The sequence below is a fragment of the Pseudonaja textilis genome, chromosome 10 (assembly GCF_049901715.1).
Source record: "Pseudonaja textilis isolate UNSWEBS1 chromosome 10, rPseTex1.2, whole genome shotgun sequence".
Classification (NCBI taxonomy): Eukaryota; Metazoa; Chordata; class Lepidosauria; order Squamata; family Elapidae; genus Pseudonaja; species Pseudonaja textilis.
This window is the reverse complement of record NC_141999.1, coordinates 22,008,808-22,026,024: the sequence shown is the minus strand read 5'-3', so window position 1 is coordinate 22,026,024 and position 17,217 is coordinate 22,008,808. Positions and strand designations below refer to the sequence as shown.

The 17,217-nt window shown below is 46.1% G+C and overlaps 1 protein-coding gene across 3 annotated transcripts in view; it reads right to left on the bottom strand.

Moving 5' to 3' along the window:
- Positions 1-300: 300 nt before the first annotated feature.
- BCL3 (BCL3 transcription coactivator) overlaps positions 301-17,217 on the bottom strand; it is a 27,458-nt gene continuing 10,541 nt past the window's right edge. For 2 of the 3 annotated variants that reach the window (XM_026715468.2, XM_087940169.1), the window contains exons 4-9: positions 11,416-11,617; positions 10,107-10,195; positions 8,740-8,817; positions 7,921-8,088; positions 5,909-6,026; positions 301-5,206 (exon numbers count right to left, since the gene is read on the bottom strand). In XM_026715468.2, coding sequence (XP_026571253.2) covers positions 4,698-5,206; positions 5,909-6,026; positions 7,921-8,088; positions 8,740-8,817; positions 10,107-10,195; positions 11,416-11,617 — 1,164 coding nt within the window. In that variant the 3' untranslated portion in view covers positions 301-4,697. The remainder of the gene's footprint in view (positions 5,207-5,908; positions 6,027-7,920; positions 8,089-8,739; positions 8,818-10,106; positions 10,196-11,415; positions 11,618-17,217) is intronic. The other variant, XR_015744872.1, reaches the window with a different exon arrangement.

Here is a 17,217-nt window from a genome sequence, read left to right as displayed (position 1 = left end):
GGCCCTTTTTAGCTCTACCCAGAAGGAAGGAGTGTGCCAAAGGAATAGCTAATCAACCTAGCCATCCATTTCATTATAACCAGCCGCTGATGAAATTGCTTGGCTCAGCGATGAAACATCTCAGATTAATGAATTAATAAATTCTAGTTTAGTTGTCACAAGTCAACTTTTTAGGTACTTTTGGGCTGGATGATTGAGTCTACATTGACAAATCATTTTGGGAAGAAACCCTTGAAGTCAGTGTGGCAAGAGTCGGAACATTCCAACAATTCTCTGACTCTCTGCCTATTTATTGATTGATTTATTTTATTTTATTTTATTTTGACTGAGGAAGTTGCTTGGATGAGCAAGGAAGCGTCTCAGATTAACCAATTCCAGTTGCCACAATACTTTTGGCCTGGGTGATGGAGGAGTCTACATTGATATACATATAACTAGCCACTATTCTCCAGAATTTCAGTTTCCCACGGCTTGCTGGAGAATTCCCTGCATATAAAATGGATGCTGGGGTCAAGATATGAATATAACAGAATAACAGAGTTGCAAGGGATCTTGGAGGTCTTCTAGCCCAAACCCCTGCTTAGGCAGGAAACCCTACACCACTTCAGACAAATGGTTATCCCACATCTTTTTAAAAACTTCCAGTGTTGGAGCATTCACAACTTTTGGTGGCAAGCAGTTCCACTGGTTAATTGTTCTCACTGTCAGGAAATTTCTCCTTAGTTCTAAGTTCCTTCTCTCCCTGATTAGTTTCCACCCATTGCTTCTTGTCCTGTCCTCTGGTGCTTTGGAGAATAGCTTGACTCCCTCTTCTTTGGGGCAGCCCCTGAAATACTGGAAGACTGCTATCATGTCACCCCTAGTTCTTCTTTTCATTAGACCCACTAGACATGTCCAGTTCCTACAACCGTCCTTTATATGTTTTAGCCTCCAGCCCCCTAATCCTCTTTGTGGCTCTTCTCTGCACTCTTTCTAGAGTCTCAACATCTTTTTTTACATCATGGTGACCAAAACTGGATGCAGGATTCCAAGTGTGGCCTTACCGAGGCCTTATAAAGGAGCATTAACACTTCACGTGATCTTGATTCTATCCCTCTGTTTATGCAGCCTAGGACTGTGTTGGCTTTTTTGGCAGCTGCTGGACACTCTTGGCTCATATTTAAATGGTTGTCCACTAGGACTCCGAGATCCCTCTCACAATTACTCCTATTGAGCAAGGCACCACCTAAACTGTCACCGACTTCATATTAGGGCGGTCTCATTTTTCCCAGGTACAGCGATTCCGTTTTTTAAAAATTCCTTTCCGATCATCGCAACCGCCCTGACTCACACTCCAGTGCTACAACTTCCTCCGATGACTAGGAATCGACCTTGGGAGTTTCTGAAATTTCACTCCTTCAAATGCACCCAATATTCCACCTAGCCGTTTTTTTGGAAATTCCCCCAATTCTCCCCTTCTTTCCCAGACGTTTTATCATTCTGGTCCTTCCCCCATTCCAATATCCGTGCAGCTCAGGCTTATTTCTTCAACCTCGTGGTGACGAAAGAGCCGGGAGAACGGAGAAAATGAGTCAGCCTTCCTGGGTCTTCTCGGAGGGGGTGTGGGGAGATTGACTTTGAAAGAGTTTTTGGCTTCTTCCTCCTGGCTCTGCTTCTATTTTGCTCACGGTGGTGCAATTCACAGTCTCGCCATTGGTCGGAGACACAGCGCCACCAACACTGGCAGCTTTAGCAATTTTTAGGAGACAGTGAAATCATAGGACATAGAATAACAGGATTGGAAGGGACCTTGGAGGTCTTCTAGTCTACCCCCCCGCTGCTCCGACAGGAGAATCTATAACCATTCCAGACAAATGGATGTCCTGGTCTCTTCTTGCAAACCTCCAGTGATGGAGCACCTACAACTTCTGGTGGCAAGTTGTCCCACTGATCAATTCTTCTAACCGTCGGGAAATTTCCCCTTAATTCTAGGTTGGCTCTCACTATGATAAAGTTTCCATCTGTACCTTCTTGTCCTGCCTTCAGGTGCTTTGGAGCAGGGGTCTCCAACCTGGGCCACTTTTAAGACTGGTGGACTTCAACTCCCAGAATTCCTGAGCTACCATGACTGGAGGAGGAGGAATTCTGGGAGTCGAAGTCCACCAGTCTTAAAAGTGGCCAAGGTTGGAAACCCCTGCTTTGGAGAAGAGATTGACCCCTGCTTCTTTGTGGAAGCCATTTTGATATTGGAAGAGGGCTATCCGGTTACCTCGGGTCCTTCTCTTTATTACACCAGACACATCCAAGTCAGGGCTGGGGCTGCAGGGGGTTCGCGAGAGCCCCTAGCTAAGATTCTGCACAGTTCAGGGAACCCCCAAATCCCACTCCTGGCTGGCCCCACCTGCCCCTCCCAGGAGTCCCCACGTGGCCCGTTTTGGATGCAGGTAAGTGCAGGGGGCGCACGGAAGCTTGAGAAAGGTGAAAAGCAGGCATCCCGGAAGTTCGGGAAGACCGGAAATGGGCCTATTTCCGGCTTCCAGAGAGCCTCCGGAGCCTGGGGAGGCTGTTTGCATCCTCCTGGAGGATTTAGGAAAAACACCCCACACCCACCCACCGTGGTGCAGGAGGCCGACTAGGCCACACCCACCATGGCTACGGTCACCCAGCAACCGGGCAGAGAACCCCTTGCTAAATTTTTTGAAGCCCACCCAGATCCGATTCCCTCAATTATTCATCATATAATTCATCCTGACCCGCACCCACCCACCCCGATCATTTCTGTTGCTCTTCTCTGCACTCTCTCTTCGAGGTCTTTCTTTCTCTCATGATCCCTCAGGTGTAGCTACTGGCTGGTCGTTTCCAGTTGAAATCACGTTGAAAGTGGATAAGATCAAGGAGGGTGAAAAGGAATCAGCTCATTGGGGGAGGCGGGGGGGATTAAAATAAAGGGGTTTAAAGAAAATAGGATTTTTTACTCTGGGAAATGCCTCGCTTCCTTTCTTGACCAGGTCCCCTTCCTCGTCTTTAATCAAGGTACCCCAGTTGATGCTGGGCCGAGGAATTGGCTCTCGATCCCCCAAAACACTAGGTGTGTTAAAGGCAGGCAGCCCTTGACTTACAAAGGTTCGTTTAGCGACCGTTCAAAGATTAAAAACGGCACTGAAAAATGTGACCGTGTTTCACCATTACGACCGTTGTGGCATCCCCATGATCACACCATCTGAAATCCGGACTGACTCATATTTATGACGGTTGCAGAGTCCTGGGATCACATGATCCCCTTTGGCGACCAACCAAGTCAGCATGGAAAACCCGATTCACTTAACAACCGTGTTACTGATTTAAGAACTGCAACAAGCTCACTTAACAACGATGGCAAGGAAGATCGTAAAATGGGGGCGAAACTCACTGTTGAGCGACGGTCTCAACGCTCAACAACAGAAATTTGGGTCTCAATTGCAGTCGTACGTCGAGGACTACCTGGGCACACTCCTGCGATTTGGGGGTGCCTTGGGGAAGAGCCTCGTGGCTGCCAACCCTCCTACATCCCACCTGCACATGTCGCTGCACACAATTCAACCTGTAAACAAGACCCCTCAAAACCCCGAAGAAGGTGCCATCATCATATTGCAATCCCTAACACAATACACAGCCACAAGGCTTAAATACACACAGAGCGACCATATTAACTTCACTCAAGTTAAATTAATGCCTATTAAATACAAAGAACACCATTGATTCAAATGGATGGGTTTTTTTTTACCCCACTCGAGCGTCGCTTCCAGCATTGTGTCAAAAAGTCACGTTCGGCCCTCAGCTGAGAGGAGTGGATTGGGCTTTGGATTTTGAGTTCTCACAGCTCCTCTTCCTTGGAGCTAAAACATGATCCCTGAACAAAAGGTAAAGATTTCGTGTCTGACTCTAGGGCACGGTGTCCATCTCTGTTTCTTGGCCGAGCGAACCAGGGTTGTCCGAAGACATTTTCCATGGCCACGGGGCCAGCATAGCTATAACGACAAAGGTGCATGGAAGGCTGTTATTTTCCCACCGAAGTGGTACCTATTTATCTACTCGCATTTGCACGCTTTCGAACGGCTAGGTGGGCAGGAGCTGGAGCAAGGAGCGGGAACTCACCCCTGTAGTATGGAGCGCGGGTCTCGAACCCCTCCGTTTTTCAGCTGACAAACTCTTGTGTCTTTAACCGCTGAGCCATCACGTCCCCTTGAACACTCACCCCCAAATTGGTCCAACCCAGATTCTGCTCAGGTAGTGGTGTGAGGTACATTCAAAGAGATTGGGAGAGTGGGAGATATCGCTGGATCAAGAAGGTCACTGTTGATTTTTTTTTTTTTTTGGACGCCTGAAGGGTCATCTCAGGCTGGCTGGGCTCTGCTACATCACCATCTTTTAACAACCCCATAATCCCTTGCGGGGTAGATTCTGGGCAACTGAATGGAGCTGAGTTTTTACTGGCCGGATACCCTCCCTGTTGCCAATGCGGAGTTATATTCAGTGGACATATACTCAATGTGCTGGGCTCTGCTACATGTCAATTTGAAAAGGAAAGTAGTTTCAAGTCTGCAGCAAACGTGAAGAAATGTCAGGCTGGAAACCCACGGCGGCAGCAACGCCTTGACTCATTCTTCTGCCTTGTGAAATGGTCCTTGAGAAATCATCCTGTCCCACAAAGCTGCTGAAGGCCTCTGGACTTCCTCTCGTCAGCTGCCCCCAGGGCCACCGTCAGTGCTGTGGAGCCACTGCCCTTCGCAGCCAAGAACCGCCTGACCTTCTAAGTCCAGTAGTCTTTGTGACTGGTCCATCCCTGGGTACCTCATGGACATCCGACTGGCCAGGGTTCTTGGCGGCATGGATATTACCGGATGGTTCAGGCCTATCGGAAGCAACTGGAGAGGATGGGAGGAGACGTGAGGGCTGGAAGGAGTAAAGGGATACAGGGCAGTGTGGAAGGCAGGATCGGTCACGTTCTCGGGGTGGAGAACCTGGGAGGATCTTGGAAAGCCCATCGGCTGCTCTAGGGTGGATGAATGGGGACTTCTGTCCAGTTCCATGCCAGGCAACGGGGCAGAGGTTGAAGGTCCATTCGTCACGATAATGCTTTCTGGCCTCAGAGTGGTTGTGTTGGGCGAGTGGCCTGCTATGTGAGGCTTTGGCGTGTGATCAGGGCTGGGGATGGTGGAACAGGAGTCAGGTGAAGCGTGGAGCACATCTGAAGGGGGATAAAAGCACTGTTAGAAGGGCAATCCATTGATTAACTGAACGCATATTGAATTTTATGGGGCTGGGTTGTGGTGGAGTAACCTCGGTGACTTTTAAGACTTGTGGACTTCAACTCCCAGAATTCCCCAGCCAGTGTTGCTGGCTGGGGAATTCTGGGAACTGGAGTCCACGGGTCCTAAAGTTGCCAAGGTTGGACACCTCTGAGATGGAAGAAGGAATGACCATTCCTAAATGGGAATTAATTATGGGCTTAGCATGAAATACATATTGCTCTTGTGAGCAAACTGTTTTGAGGAACATCAACGTGATCCAGAGGTGGTATTCAGCAGGTTCTGACCAGTTCTGGAAAACCAGTAGCGGAAGTTTTGAGTAGTTCGGAGAACCAGCAAGCCCTGCCTCTCACTGGCCCTGCCCCCATCTATTCTCCGCCTCCCGAGTCCCAGCTGATTGGCTGGGTCTCCTTTGGTTGCCCTGCACAGGAGAACAGAGCTGGAAAGCAGGTTAGTGGGGTGGGGAGGGAAAGGGGATTTTGCAGTATCCTCCCCCTGTCACGCCCACCAAGCCACGGCACGCCTGCCATGCCACGTCCACAGAACCGGTAGTAAAAGTTTTTGAATCCCACCACTGCCAAGGAGGCAGTTGAAACATGGCACAAAATCCAGGCTGCCTATCTGGGGAAGAAGTTACTTACGGCTGTGAGTCCGAAGGCCCGGAGAGCTGCCAGTGCTGACTGTGGGGGACGAGCCATCATGGCTGTTTTCGGGGTGTGGGATAGGCCGAACAGCTTTTCCTTTCAGGATGTCAATCACCTGGAGATCCAAAAGAGAAGGTGACATGTTGTACTGTTTCTACCGAAAGACTGGATCTGTCGCTCTCAGTCGCCATCACGGAGCGGATTACCACAGGTTCAGAGGTGGTATTCAGCAGGTTCTGACCAGTTCTGGAGAACTGGTAGTGAAAATTTGGAGTAGTTTGGGGAACCGGCAAATACCGCCTCTCACTGGCCCCACCCCCATCTCTTCCCCGCCTCCTGAGTCCCAGCTGATTGGCTGGGTCTTCTTTGGTTGGCCTGCACAGGAAAACGGAGCTGGAAAGCAGGTTAGTGGGGTGGGGAGGCAATGAGGATTTTGCAAAATCCTTCCCCTGCCACGTCCACCAAGCCACGCCCACAGAACCAGTAGCAAAATATTTTGAATTCCACCACTGTACAGGTTCCTTAAGCCTGAGGTCACCTGACTATGCCTTCAACCTCCTGCAGGCTTCCCCATTGACTTCGCATATCAGAAGCTGTCAGGGAAGGTCAGAGAAAGCGATTCTGTGATGGCAGAACGCTGCAACAATGTCATTGCGTACAGGTTGCTGCGTGCCCGAAATTGCGATCCTGTGACCATGGGGGTGTTATGACAACTACAACAATCTCAACTATGAGGACCCATAGTAAGTTCCTCGTTGTAACCTCAAGCAGTCACATAAACAAGTGGATGTTAATTTGTGGATAACCTTCAACCCTTTGGTTTTCCAAGGTTTTGAGATGAGAAAACTAGCAACAGGTAAAAAGGATCTAAATTTTGATCAAATTTAGGTAAAATTTAAGGTCATAAGGTAAGGAGAGGAGGACCCTCATCTTACCACCAGAACAGGAAGCAGAATTTCTGGTTGCTAAGGAAGTTGATGTTTAATTGAGTTACGCCTGATTATATGACCATTTTTGGATACGGTTGTTCAGCGAATCCCTGCAACTATGAAGTGAATGTCACGGTTAAATGAAGTGAATCAGGCTTCTGCCCCTGACATTCCTTGTCAGGACCTGGCTGGGAAATTTTTCACATCCTTTTTGGCACCATGCCCCTAGTTCTGTGATCAATATTTGGACACTTGGCAACTGGCTCACATTCGCGATGGTTGCCATGTCCCAGGGTCATGTGATCCCTTCCGACAAGTGAAGGGGCAGCCAGATTCCCTTAACAACCAAGTTACTAATTTAACAAATGCAGTACTTCACTTAACAATTGTGGCGAGAAAAGTGGGCAAAGTTTACTTAACGTCTCGCTCAGCCACGGAAATTTTGGGCTCAATCGTGGATGTTAAGTCCGAGGACTGCCTGTTATGAACTCGGGTCACCATCCGTGGGGGAAATCACCTACCGAAGCCCCACTGCATTTACACCAAAGATGCGCCTCTTGTATCCTCCTGTTGTTAACTTTGAGGAAACGGTTTAACCAGTCTGACCTGAATGATGTCGCTCCCCTTGTAAACACCGCTTTCTGCTTCCTGTCCTTTGTCCCAGAGCCAAAGCAATTGCTCTGCGTCTCTCTTGATGCCTTTGTCCACATTTCTGGAATAATATTTCCCCTCTGCCAGCAGCTCCCCCACTGCAGTTGTTAAGTGAGTAACACAGTTGTTAAATGAACCTGGCTTCCCCATTAACTATGTTAGAAGGTCGCAAAAGCAGATCACGAGACCCCGGGAATCTGCAATCGTTGTAAAGTTGAGTCAGTTTTGTCAACCTTCTGAATTTCGGTCATGGGACCACGGGCGTGGGACGCGGATCAGCTGTAAGTGTGAAAAATGGTCGTAAGTCCCCTTTTTCCAGTGGCATCGTAACTTTGAACGGTCACTAAATGAACTGTTGTAAGTCGAGGACCACCTGTACTGTAGTTCTTAGTCAGACGTACACAAATTCACTCCGTAGTATCATCTCACCCTTTTGTTCTTTGCTATCGTCAAGGCAGTGTCGTTGTGGTAATTTTTCAGGCTGCCGTCCGCCCCGTTCCTCACCAGAAGCCGCAGCATGTCCAACAGGCCTCTTCCGCTAGCTGTGTGGAGTGCTGTATTGCCCCCGTAGGATTGGGCATTCACGTTGGCGCCATGCTGTAAAACGGGCATAACACACACACACACAACACTTTAAGGATGTGCAACCACCGAGGTCGCAGAAATTCTGCATGCACGCTTGCCAAAAATTCAGGGCATTTGAGGAAATGAAAAGATAAGACGGGACTTATGGAACGGAAAGTATTTGCTCAGGGATCAATTTCGTATTTGCCGGTCCTTACAATTCTAGGCTGGATTGGTTTACAACTTTTCTGCCAGTGTGAAAACTTTGATCAATGTTAACAATGGTTTATTACAAACAAGCCGCATTTAAAGTCATGGTTACTGAGTGGCGGTATTGCTACAGGGTTTATGATAATCGTATCCATTGACCCCAGATGACAAAATAAATGATAGTTTGGGGAAGTGGAAGTTTGTCAGTGTTTCCTCAGATTTGACTACTTTAAGTTGTGTGGACTTCAACTCCCAGGATTCTCCAGCCGGCCATGCTGGCTAGGGAATTCTGGGAGTTGAAGTCCACAGAGCTTAAAGTGGCCAGGTTTGAATCTTTCCATATAATTTGCACTAAACTATTGTTTATTGGAATCAAACATTTGTCAAAATATTTTTCTTGTGTTTCTTTTTTAAAAAAAAAACAGTTTAAGGCTGAGAGAGGATTTTTCTCAAGAAGGGCAAATCATCCTTTACCTGTAGCAACAACTCCACCATATCCAAATTATTGTTCTCCACAGCATGTAGTAGTGGAGATCGGCCACTCTTTATATCCTAAAAACAAGAGTCAATAAGAGTTGGTTACAACTGGCATTAAGTTGGGAACATTAATTAAATTTACAATTCCGAAACCATTATTCTTTCCCTTTTCTCCATTTACTCTTTAAAAAGCAGTAGTTAACATTAGCACAGTCTTCTATGATGCTCTGAAGTCTGAATCCCCATACAGTGGGGAACACTGTTGGAAACCAATAACTCTGAAATAGATAATGTGTGAGGCTTAAATTCTCATGGGAAAAAACAATAATTTTGCTATAATGTAATTCTGTTGTACAGTAAACTCCCAGACATGCACGGTAACAATTTATTTCAAATTCATTAACTCCTCATCAAAAAATTATCCAAAGGTCTGAAGTCTGAATTCCCATAGAAACATTGGGGAACACTATGGGAACCAGTAACTCTGAAACAGGCAACGTATTAGGGCCACTTAAGCTCTCATGGAAAAACATAATAATTTTGCTATATTCCAATGGAATTCTGTTGCATTATGCACTGTTGTACTAGTGCAAGATGCAAGTTTGCAGGCAGGCAAACATATTAACTCTTCATTAAAAAATGTATCAAAGTAAGATGGCATCATAACAAAATATAGCCACTCAACTCTAGCTTGGGCCTTTTTTTGTCTGTTTTCCTCCTTGTCCTTTCCTCCATCTACTCAAACATTCCTTTTAAAAATTCCAACCCTCCACCAGTCAGTTGTTTAAAATTGTATCATCCTATTCCACAACCCGTCTCCCGGAATTTTTCCTCTGCTTATTCATTTCAAGTTCTTTTTGTTTACTTTTGTAAAACAAACTTTCCCATTAATCAGAACACCTCCCGAGTTTCATTTAACCATCCCGGGTTTCACTGAAGCAAATACATGCAAAATATCATGTAACTTTACGGTTCACTAACAGGTCCCTCCATTTCATCCTTTAATTATTCATGGCTTGTAATCAATCGCAGAGATCAGCTGAGTTTTTGTGCAGTTTCTCTCAGCTCATTTCTTCCTTCCCACACCAACAAAATGAACAATACCCAATATCTGTAAGAGATTACCAGGCTGAGCCTGAGGGAGGCGTCAAACGTGTCATAAGTCACCAGTCCCTGCATGTCCAGGTAACAGATCTAAGTCCAGCCCACCTTGAACGCCTCTCTTATCTCCGTCTCATTTCCCTGAACGGCCAGTTGGCCAGATTCTTGTCGAGAACTTGCAATAAATCTTTATACTCATTGAACTGCCTGAATCTCCTGATTTCCCGGGCGCTTGACAATAACCTCTTGAACTCCGTACTTACCACGGCATCTACATCTGCCCCGTGATCCAGCAAAGCAAGAACAATGTCACGATTCAAAGATGCAACAGCTAAATGCAACGGGGTAAAACCTATTCGAAGACAACAAGGGGGAACACAATAGGGACATTTCAAAAACGAGAAACAGTTCCAGATACAGGTAGCCCTCCACTTAACGACCACAAATAAGCCCAACATTTCTGTTGCTAAGCGAGTTTGACTCCATTTCTTGCTATAGTTGCTAAGGGAATCATTGCACTTGTGAAGTTAGGAACACGGTTGTTAAGTGACGCTGGCTTCCCCTGTTGGTTAGAAGGTCGTAAAAAGAGATCACATGACCCCGGGAAACCACAACTGTCATAAATATGAATCAGTTGCCAAGCACCTGAATTTTGATCGCACGACTAGAGGGATGTTACAACTGTCACGTGAAAAATGCTTCTAAGCCACTTTTTTTCAGCAGTGTAACTTTAAAAGGTCCCTAAAGGAACTTCTGTAAGTCGAGGTCTTACCAGAAAAGGGACTCAAATGTCAATTGCTAAGCAAGGCAGTTATTGAGTGAGTCCACCATTTTGTGACCTTTTTTTTGCTACCGTTGCAAAATGAATCACACGGTCCTTAAGCAAATATGGCTCTGCCCACATTGACTTGCTCATTGGCTGGGAAGGCCGCAAATGGCGATCACGTGACCGAAAGATGCTGTTGTCAACTCATAAAATATTTCCATGGTCTTTTTCGAATTGCCAACAGAAAGGCGGGGGGAGGAAGGGGTTTGAAAGAGCAAGTGTGGCAGCTTGGAAATCAAAAGTGCATTCCATAAATAGTTTTTCAAAGATAGTAACTAGGTGACTGAAGTTTTTGCTGGGCAAATATCTAACTGGAGAACATGACTGATGACTCTTGGTTATGGATGTGTCTCATTGGAGAATATGAATTATGATACACCCAGGGGGGTGGGGAAAAAACCAGGCTGAAGGGCGACAATTAATTATGTGTCTCAGAGTTGGCTACACCCAGGCAGTGCCGGACATTTTAACTCCCGATAAATCCTTTTGAAGTTTTGGAAGTTTGGCTTGAGACTCAGGATTTGCTGCATTGGTTGTAAATACATGTGCCCAATTTTTGATCGCATGGTTACAGGGGATGCTAGGATTGTTCAGTGTGAAGACTGATCATAAAGTCCTTTCTTTCAGTACCAGTCAGTAAATGAATGGTTATAAGTCGAAGACTCTGCTACAAACTCTTTAAATCGTCTGGAATTTTTCGACGATCTTATTTCGTCATGTCAACCGATTAGGTCTCCCTCGCTCACCCTCGAAATTCCGGGCCTCGAGATCCAGTGTGGCTGGACTTCCTTCCAACAACTCCTGCAGGCACCGGAGGCTCCTGTGTTCACAAGCCAGATGGAGGGCAGATTGTCCATGCCGGTCCAGCACCATGGGAGATGCTCCGTGGGACAGTAGAAGTTTCACCAGGGAAGGCTGAGCTATGATAACTGCCAAGTGTAAAGGAGTCTGGAAGGGGGGTAAGAAAAGGGACTGATCACCGCCAGAGAATACATGGAATTCTCTTTCTTTCTTTCTTTCTTTCTTTCTTTCTTTCTTTCTTTCTTTCTTTCTTTCTTTCTTTCTTTCTTTCTTTCTTTCTTTCTTTCTTTCTTCCTTCCTTCCTTCCTTCCTTCCTTCTTCCTTTTCTTTCTTTCTTTCTTTCTTTCTTTCTTTCTTTCTTTCTTTCTTTCTTTCTTTCTTTCTTTCTCTCTCTCTCCCTCCCTCTCTCCCTCCCTCCCTCCCTCCCTCCCTCCCTCCCTTCCTTCCTTCCTTCCTTCCTTTCCTATGTTTATTATTTCTAAAATTAACTCAAGGTGGGGAATATATCCAGCCCAACTTCCTCCCTTCTATTTTCCCTAAAACAACAACCCTGTGAGGTGAGTTAGGTTGAGAGAACGGGTATGGCCCAAAGTCACCCAGCTGGCTTTTTCATGCATAAGAAAGGACTAGAATTCACAGTCTCCTGATTATTGACCCAAAGTCACCCAATCAGCTTTCATGTCTAAGGTAGGACTAGAATTTACTGTCTCCTGGTAATTGGGCCAAAGTTAACCAGTCGGCTTCCATGCCTAAGGTGGGACTAGAACTCACCATCTCCTAATGATTGGCCCAAAGACACCTAGCTGGCTTCCATGCCTAAGATGGAACTAGAACTCACCAATTACTGATGATTGGCCCAAAGTCACTCATATGTTTTTCATGCCTACGGCAGAACTAGAACTCACAATCTTTCACTTTCTAGCCTGGTGCCTTAATGGCAGCTAAATTTATTCAGTTAAAAGCCCCTGGGTTTTTCTGTAAAGGGCTTATTTACACACGCATACACACACCCAAACACACACACACACCACACACACACACCAGATGAGCCTCGATATGCCCAGACCTGCCTAGAATTTTTAACCAAACCCTTTAAAACGGATTTTTAAAAAGTAATGCAAACCAACGTAGCATTAAGTAAGAAGAAAGGAAAGAAAGAAAATTTTAGAAAAAGTGCAAGAAATGAAAACGAAAACAAAACAAAAAACAAAAACAAAGCCGCCTTTTTGTTTTAAGACAATTCGCCCTCCGGGGTCCCTTGCTCAGATGGGCGGCCATATAGAAAAAACTAAAATAAATTTTAAAAATGAGTAAAAAACAGCCCGAATCTAAATTCAACTCCCGAATTGAACACGCCGGGCTTAAGGTTTCTGCTACAGGAACACGCATTTTCATGCACAGCGTCTCCCACGCTTGATTGGTGCGAGAAAGCTGGTTGGGCTACGCGGGTCATTTCTGGGTAACGGCACCCGCTTGCAGAGGAAGCCAACACACAACAAACAGAGACACCCACAAGGCAGAGCCCACTGTCCTCGGTGCTCTTCCGAGGAACCACGGCCCTGCCAATGCCCGGCAGCTCTCGCCGGCTTCGTCTCAACAGCTCTTACTCATCCGATTCGGAGGAAACCAGCTGAGTTCTCATGATCAGACCGCATCCCTTACACCTGCCGGCACTCATGCAGCTGGGGGTTTCTCAGAAGAGGGTGGGGGGGACTGGGTTTATATGAAGGTTTATAAGAAACAGAGAAGGAAATGATGGCAGGGGGCGGAATGGGAGCCACGTGCGGGACAGGTGCAACCCAAAGACGTACCCCTCTTGCCCCGTCCCAGTAAGATTGCTAGCATGCGGGAAATGCAGGCAGACTTCTGTTAGGAAGGCACAGCTCGCCTTGGCAAACGTTTCATTCATTCCATCGTGCATGCATGCATGCATGCATTCATGCAGTCATGCATGCATTGACTGAAAATAAATGACACGTATAAAATGAATGAAGTTTTAATTGCCATCCATCTCGCATCCAGCAACTCTGGATGGCTCACAAGATAAAAAGTTCGAAACAATCGTTAAAGTCATCAATTGTTAAAAAATAAAACCTCCCACCCACCCACCGTAGAGAGACACTTTTACAGAAGTTAACGAAAGGCAAGGAGTCCTCGCTTAGCCACCACAATTAGCCACTTGGTCATTAAACGGAGCAGCCACCCAATGCAATCATCATGATTTTAGGGGTCTGACTTCAGCTGTGTTTTGCTTGGCAAACCTGGGAAGCTTGTAAATGTGAGGAATGGTTGCAGAGTTATTTTTTTCCCCCCTCAACGTCAGAACAATTGCCGGAGAGAGATGGTCACTAAATGAGAACTAATGGTAGTTTGTTTCCAAACCAAGGGGCCATGTGCAGTTTAGGAGTCTAAACTTTTACTGGAGATCTATTTAACGCAGGCGAGAGAGTGGGGAAACAGGATAGCAAAATAGAGTGTCAATTTTTCTGCTTCTCCCTGGCTAGCTGGAGAATTCTGGGAGTTGAAGTCCATACAGAATTAGAATAGAATAGAGCTGGAAGGGACCTTGGAGGTCTTCTAGTCCAGCCCTCTGCTCAAGCAGGAGAACCTATACCATCTCAGACAAGCGACTGTCCAGTCTCTTCTTAAAAACCTCCAGTGATGGAGCACCCATGATTTCTAGTGGCAAGCTGTTCCACTGGTTAATTGTCCTCACTGTTAGGAAATTTCTCCTAAATTCCAGGTTGCTCCTCTCTTTGATAAGTTTCCATCCATTATTTCTTGTCCTGCCTTCTGGTGCTTTGGGGGATAATATGACACCCTCTTCTTTGTGGCAGCCCCTCAAATACTGCAATACTGCTATCCTGTCACCCCTAATTCTTCTTTTCCTTAGACTAGCCAGACCCAAAACCAGCAGCCGTTCTTCATCTTAAAGTTATAAAGGTTGAGGAACACTAGTCTATATAACTCCAAAGATCAGAACTGTGCAAACCACAGTAACTACGATACTCTCAGAAAGTGAAAGTTGAACTTCAAAGAAGCAGGAAAGGATAAGACTTCCCCATAGGTGGCCAAGAAATCAAATCAATGGATCATCTCAAAGTTCTCACCCTAGGAGCAAAAGACCAGGCTCTAATTATCCTACTTTGAACACCTTACGTGAACACAGCACATAGATAATGTGCTCTCATTCAGCCAGTGGCCCGTAGACCCCTTGGAGGGGGCCACGAAGTCATCCCAGGGAGTGATGCAAAGCCTTGAAGAAATGTTATTATTTAGGTTGAGAACCACTGGTATAATGCATAAAGGAATGATGAAGGTGAGAATCTCTTGCCTGAGCAGGGGGTTGGACTAGACGACCTCAAGGTCCCTTCCGTCCCTGTTGTTCTATGCTCCAAACAAAGACGTCAGAACAAAGCCACGAGCCCTGACCCCAATTTCCTCCTGGTGCTTCTAATCAGGCTTTGCTGACCATGAAGCAAGTTCTCTTGAGCAATTGTTTGAGGAAGTGACTCTTGAGTTTTTGCCACCAGCAGAGCTAGGGAAAGTCCCAGGGGTGGAGAGAGAGGGGGGGTGGGGTGCAGGCAGAGCCCAAATGGTTGCCACAGGAACTACTAAGCCAACAAACTGTGTTCTCTGCCCGGTACAAACGTTAAGAAGAGGGGATGGCGAGGATGCAATCAAAGTACCGAGGGCAGGGTCAAAGAAGTCAAAATGGCGGTGGCAATGAGGCAATCGAAACACAGGGCATGATGAAATAAGTCAAAATGGCGGTTACAAGGAGGCAATCAAAGTGCCAGCGAAGGGTCAAAGAAATAAAATTGGTGGTCGCAATGAGGCAATCAAAGACCAGGGAAGAGTCAAAGAAGTCAAAATGGCGGTTGCAATGAGGCAATCAAAGCTCCAGGAAAAAGAAATAAAACATGGTGGATGCAATGAGGCAATCAAAGCTCCACAGAAGAGTCAAAGAAATAAAAATGGTGGATGCAATGAGGCAATCAAAGCTCCACAGAAGAGTCAAATAAGTCAAAATGGTGGTCGCAATGAGGCAATCAAAGCTCCAGGAAAAAGAAATAAAACTTGGTGGATGCAATAAGGCAATCAAAGCTCCACAGAAGAGTCAAAGAAGTCAAAATGGCGGTCGCAATGAGTCAATCAAAGCTCCAGGGAAAAGAAATAAAACATGGTGGATGCAATAAGGCAATCAAAGCTCCACAGAAGATTCAAAGAAATAAAAATGGCGGATGCAATGAGGCAATCAAAGCTCCACAGAAGAGTCAAAGAAGTCAAAATGGTGGTCTCAATGAGGCAAACAAAGACCAGGGGAGGGTCAAAGAAATAAAAATGGCGGTCGCAATGAGTCAATCAAAGCTCCAGGGAAAAGAAATAAAACATGGTGGATGCAATAAGGCAATCAAAGCTCCACAGAAGATTCAAAGAAATAAAAATGGCGGATGCAATGAGGCAATCAAAGCTCCACAGAAGAGTCAAAGAAGTCAAAATGGTGGTCTCAATGAGGCAAACAAAGACCAGGGAGGGTCAAAGAAATAAAAATGGCGGTGCAATGAGTCAATCAAAGCTCCAGGAAAAGAAATAAAAATGGTGGATTCAATAAGGCAATCAAAGCTCCAAGGAAGAATCAAAGAAGTAAAAACGGTGGTCGCAATGAGGCAATCAAAGCTCCAGGCATGGTTGAATAAATCAAGTCTATCTTCTCTAGAACAGCCTCTTTCCTGCCCAACTAACCAAGTTCTGCTGTGAAATCATAATTCCTACTCAGCTCCTGCTTTGAGGACATCACCTGTGTAGAACTGGTTTCCCTCTCTCAATCAGAGAATTATAGGGCTGGAAGGGACCTTGGAGGCCTCCTATTCCAATTGCAGGTAGTCCTCAACTTACGCACCGCAACCGAGCCCCAACATTTCTGTCAATCAGTGAGACAATCATTGCATGAGTTTCCTCCTGTTTGATGGCTTTGTTTGCCCCAATTAAGTTCACGGCCATTGTCGAGTAAGTAGCACGGTTGTTAAGTGAATCAGACTGACTTGGCTCGTCAGAAGGTCACAAAAGGGGATCACGTGGCCCCCTAAGACATTGCAACTGTCAAAGGTACGAGTCAGTTGCCAGTTTTGATCACGTGACTATGGAGATGCTGCAACGGTTGTAAGCGTGAATCACGGCCATATAAGTCACTTTTTTTTCCAGTGCCGTTGAATGGTCACTAAACAAACTGTTGTAAATCAAGGACTATCCGTGTACCATCCTGGACGAATCTTTTCTTGAAAACCTTTTCTTGATGGCGCACCCACGATAATTTCCATTACTCCTCCTTATTTCCGGATCATTGGATCTCCCTCTGATGAATTCCTGCCAGTCTTGCCTCTACCTGCTCCAACAACCTCCCAGTTACTTCCTTGCACTGGTCCCCAGTTTCCCGTTTTGAAAAACCCCATATTCCCATGCCGGAGGAAGCCGGATCCTGCCTGCTCTGGATTGCAGAAATTCACCCCACTGGCTTCAATTGACCTCAAAGCGATGATGCAACTTTTTCCTTGCAGGGAGGGCCACCGGGAAACAAGCGGTATGCCAAAGCCGCACCCCACTTCAGCTGCCTCTCCGCTTCTGTTCATTCAACCCTATCTTCTCAGGCTTAAGGGCTAGAAACTTGTTTTTAATTTAAATCAACGCCAGCAGCTTTCTCTCTGGGTCATGTACTTTGAGGAAACCTTTCCTCCGTTAGCCCAGGA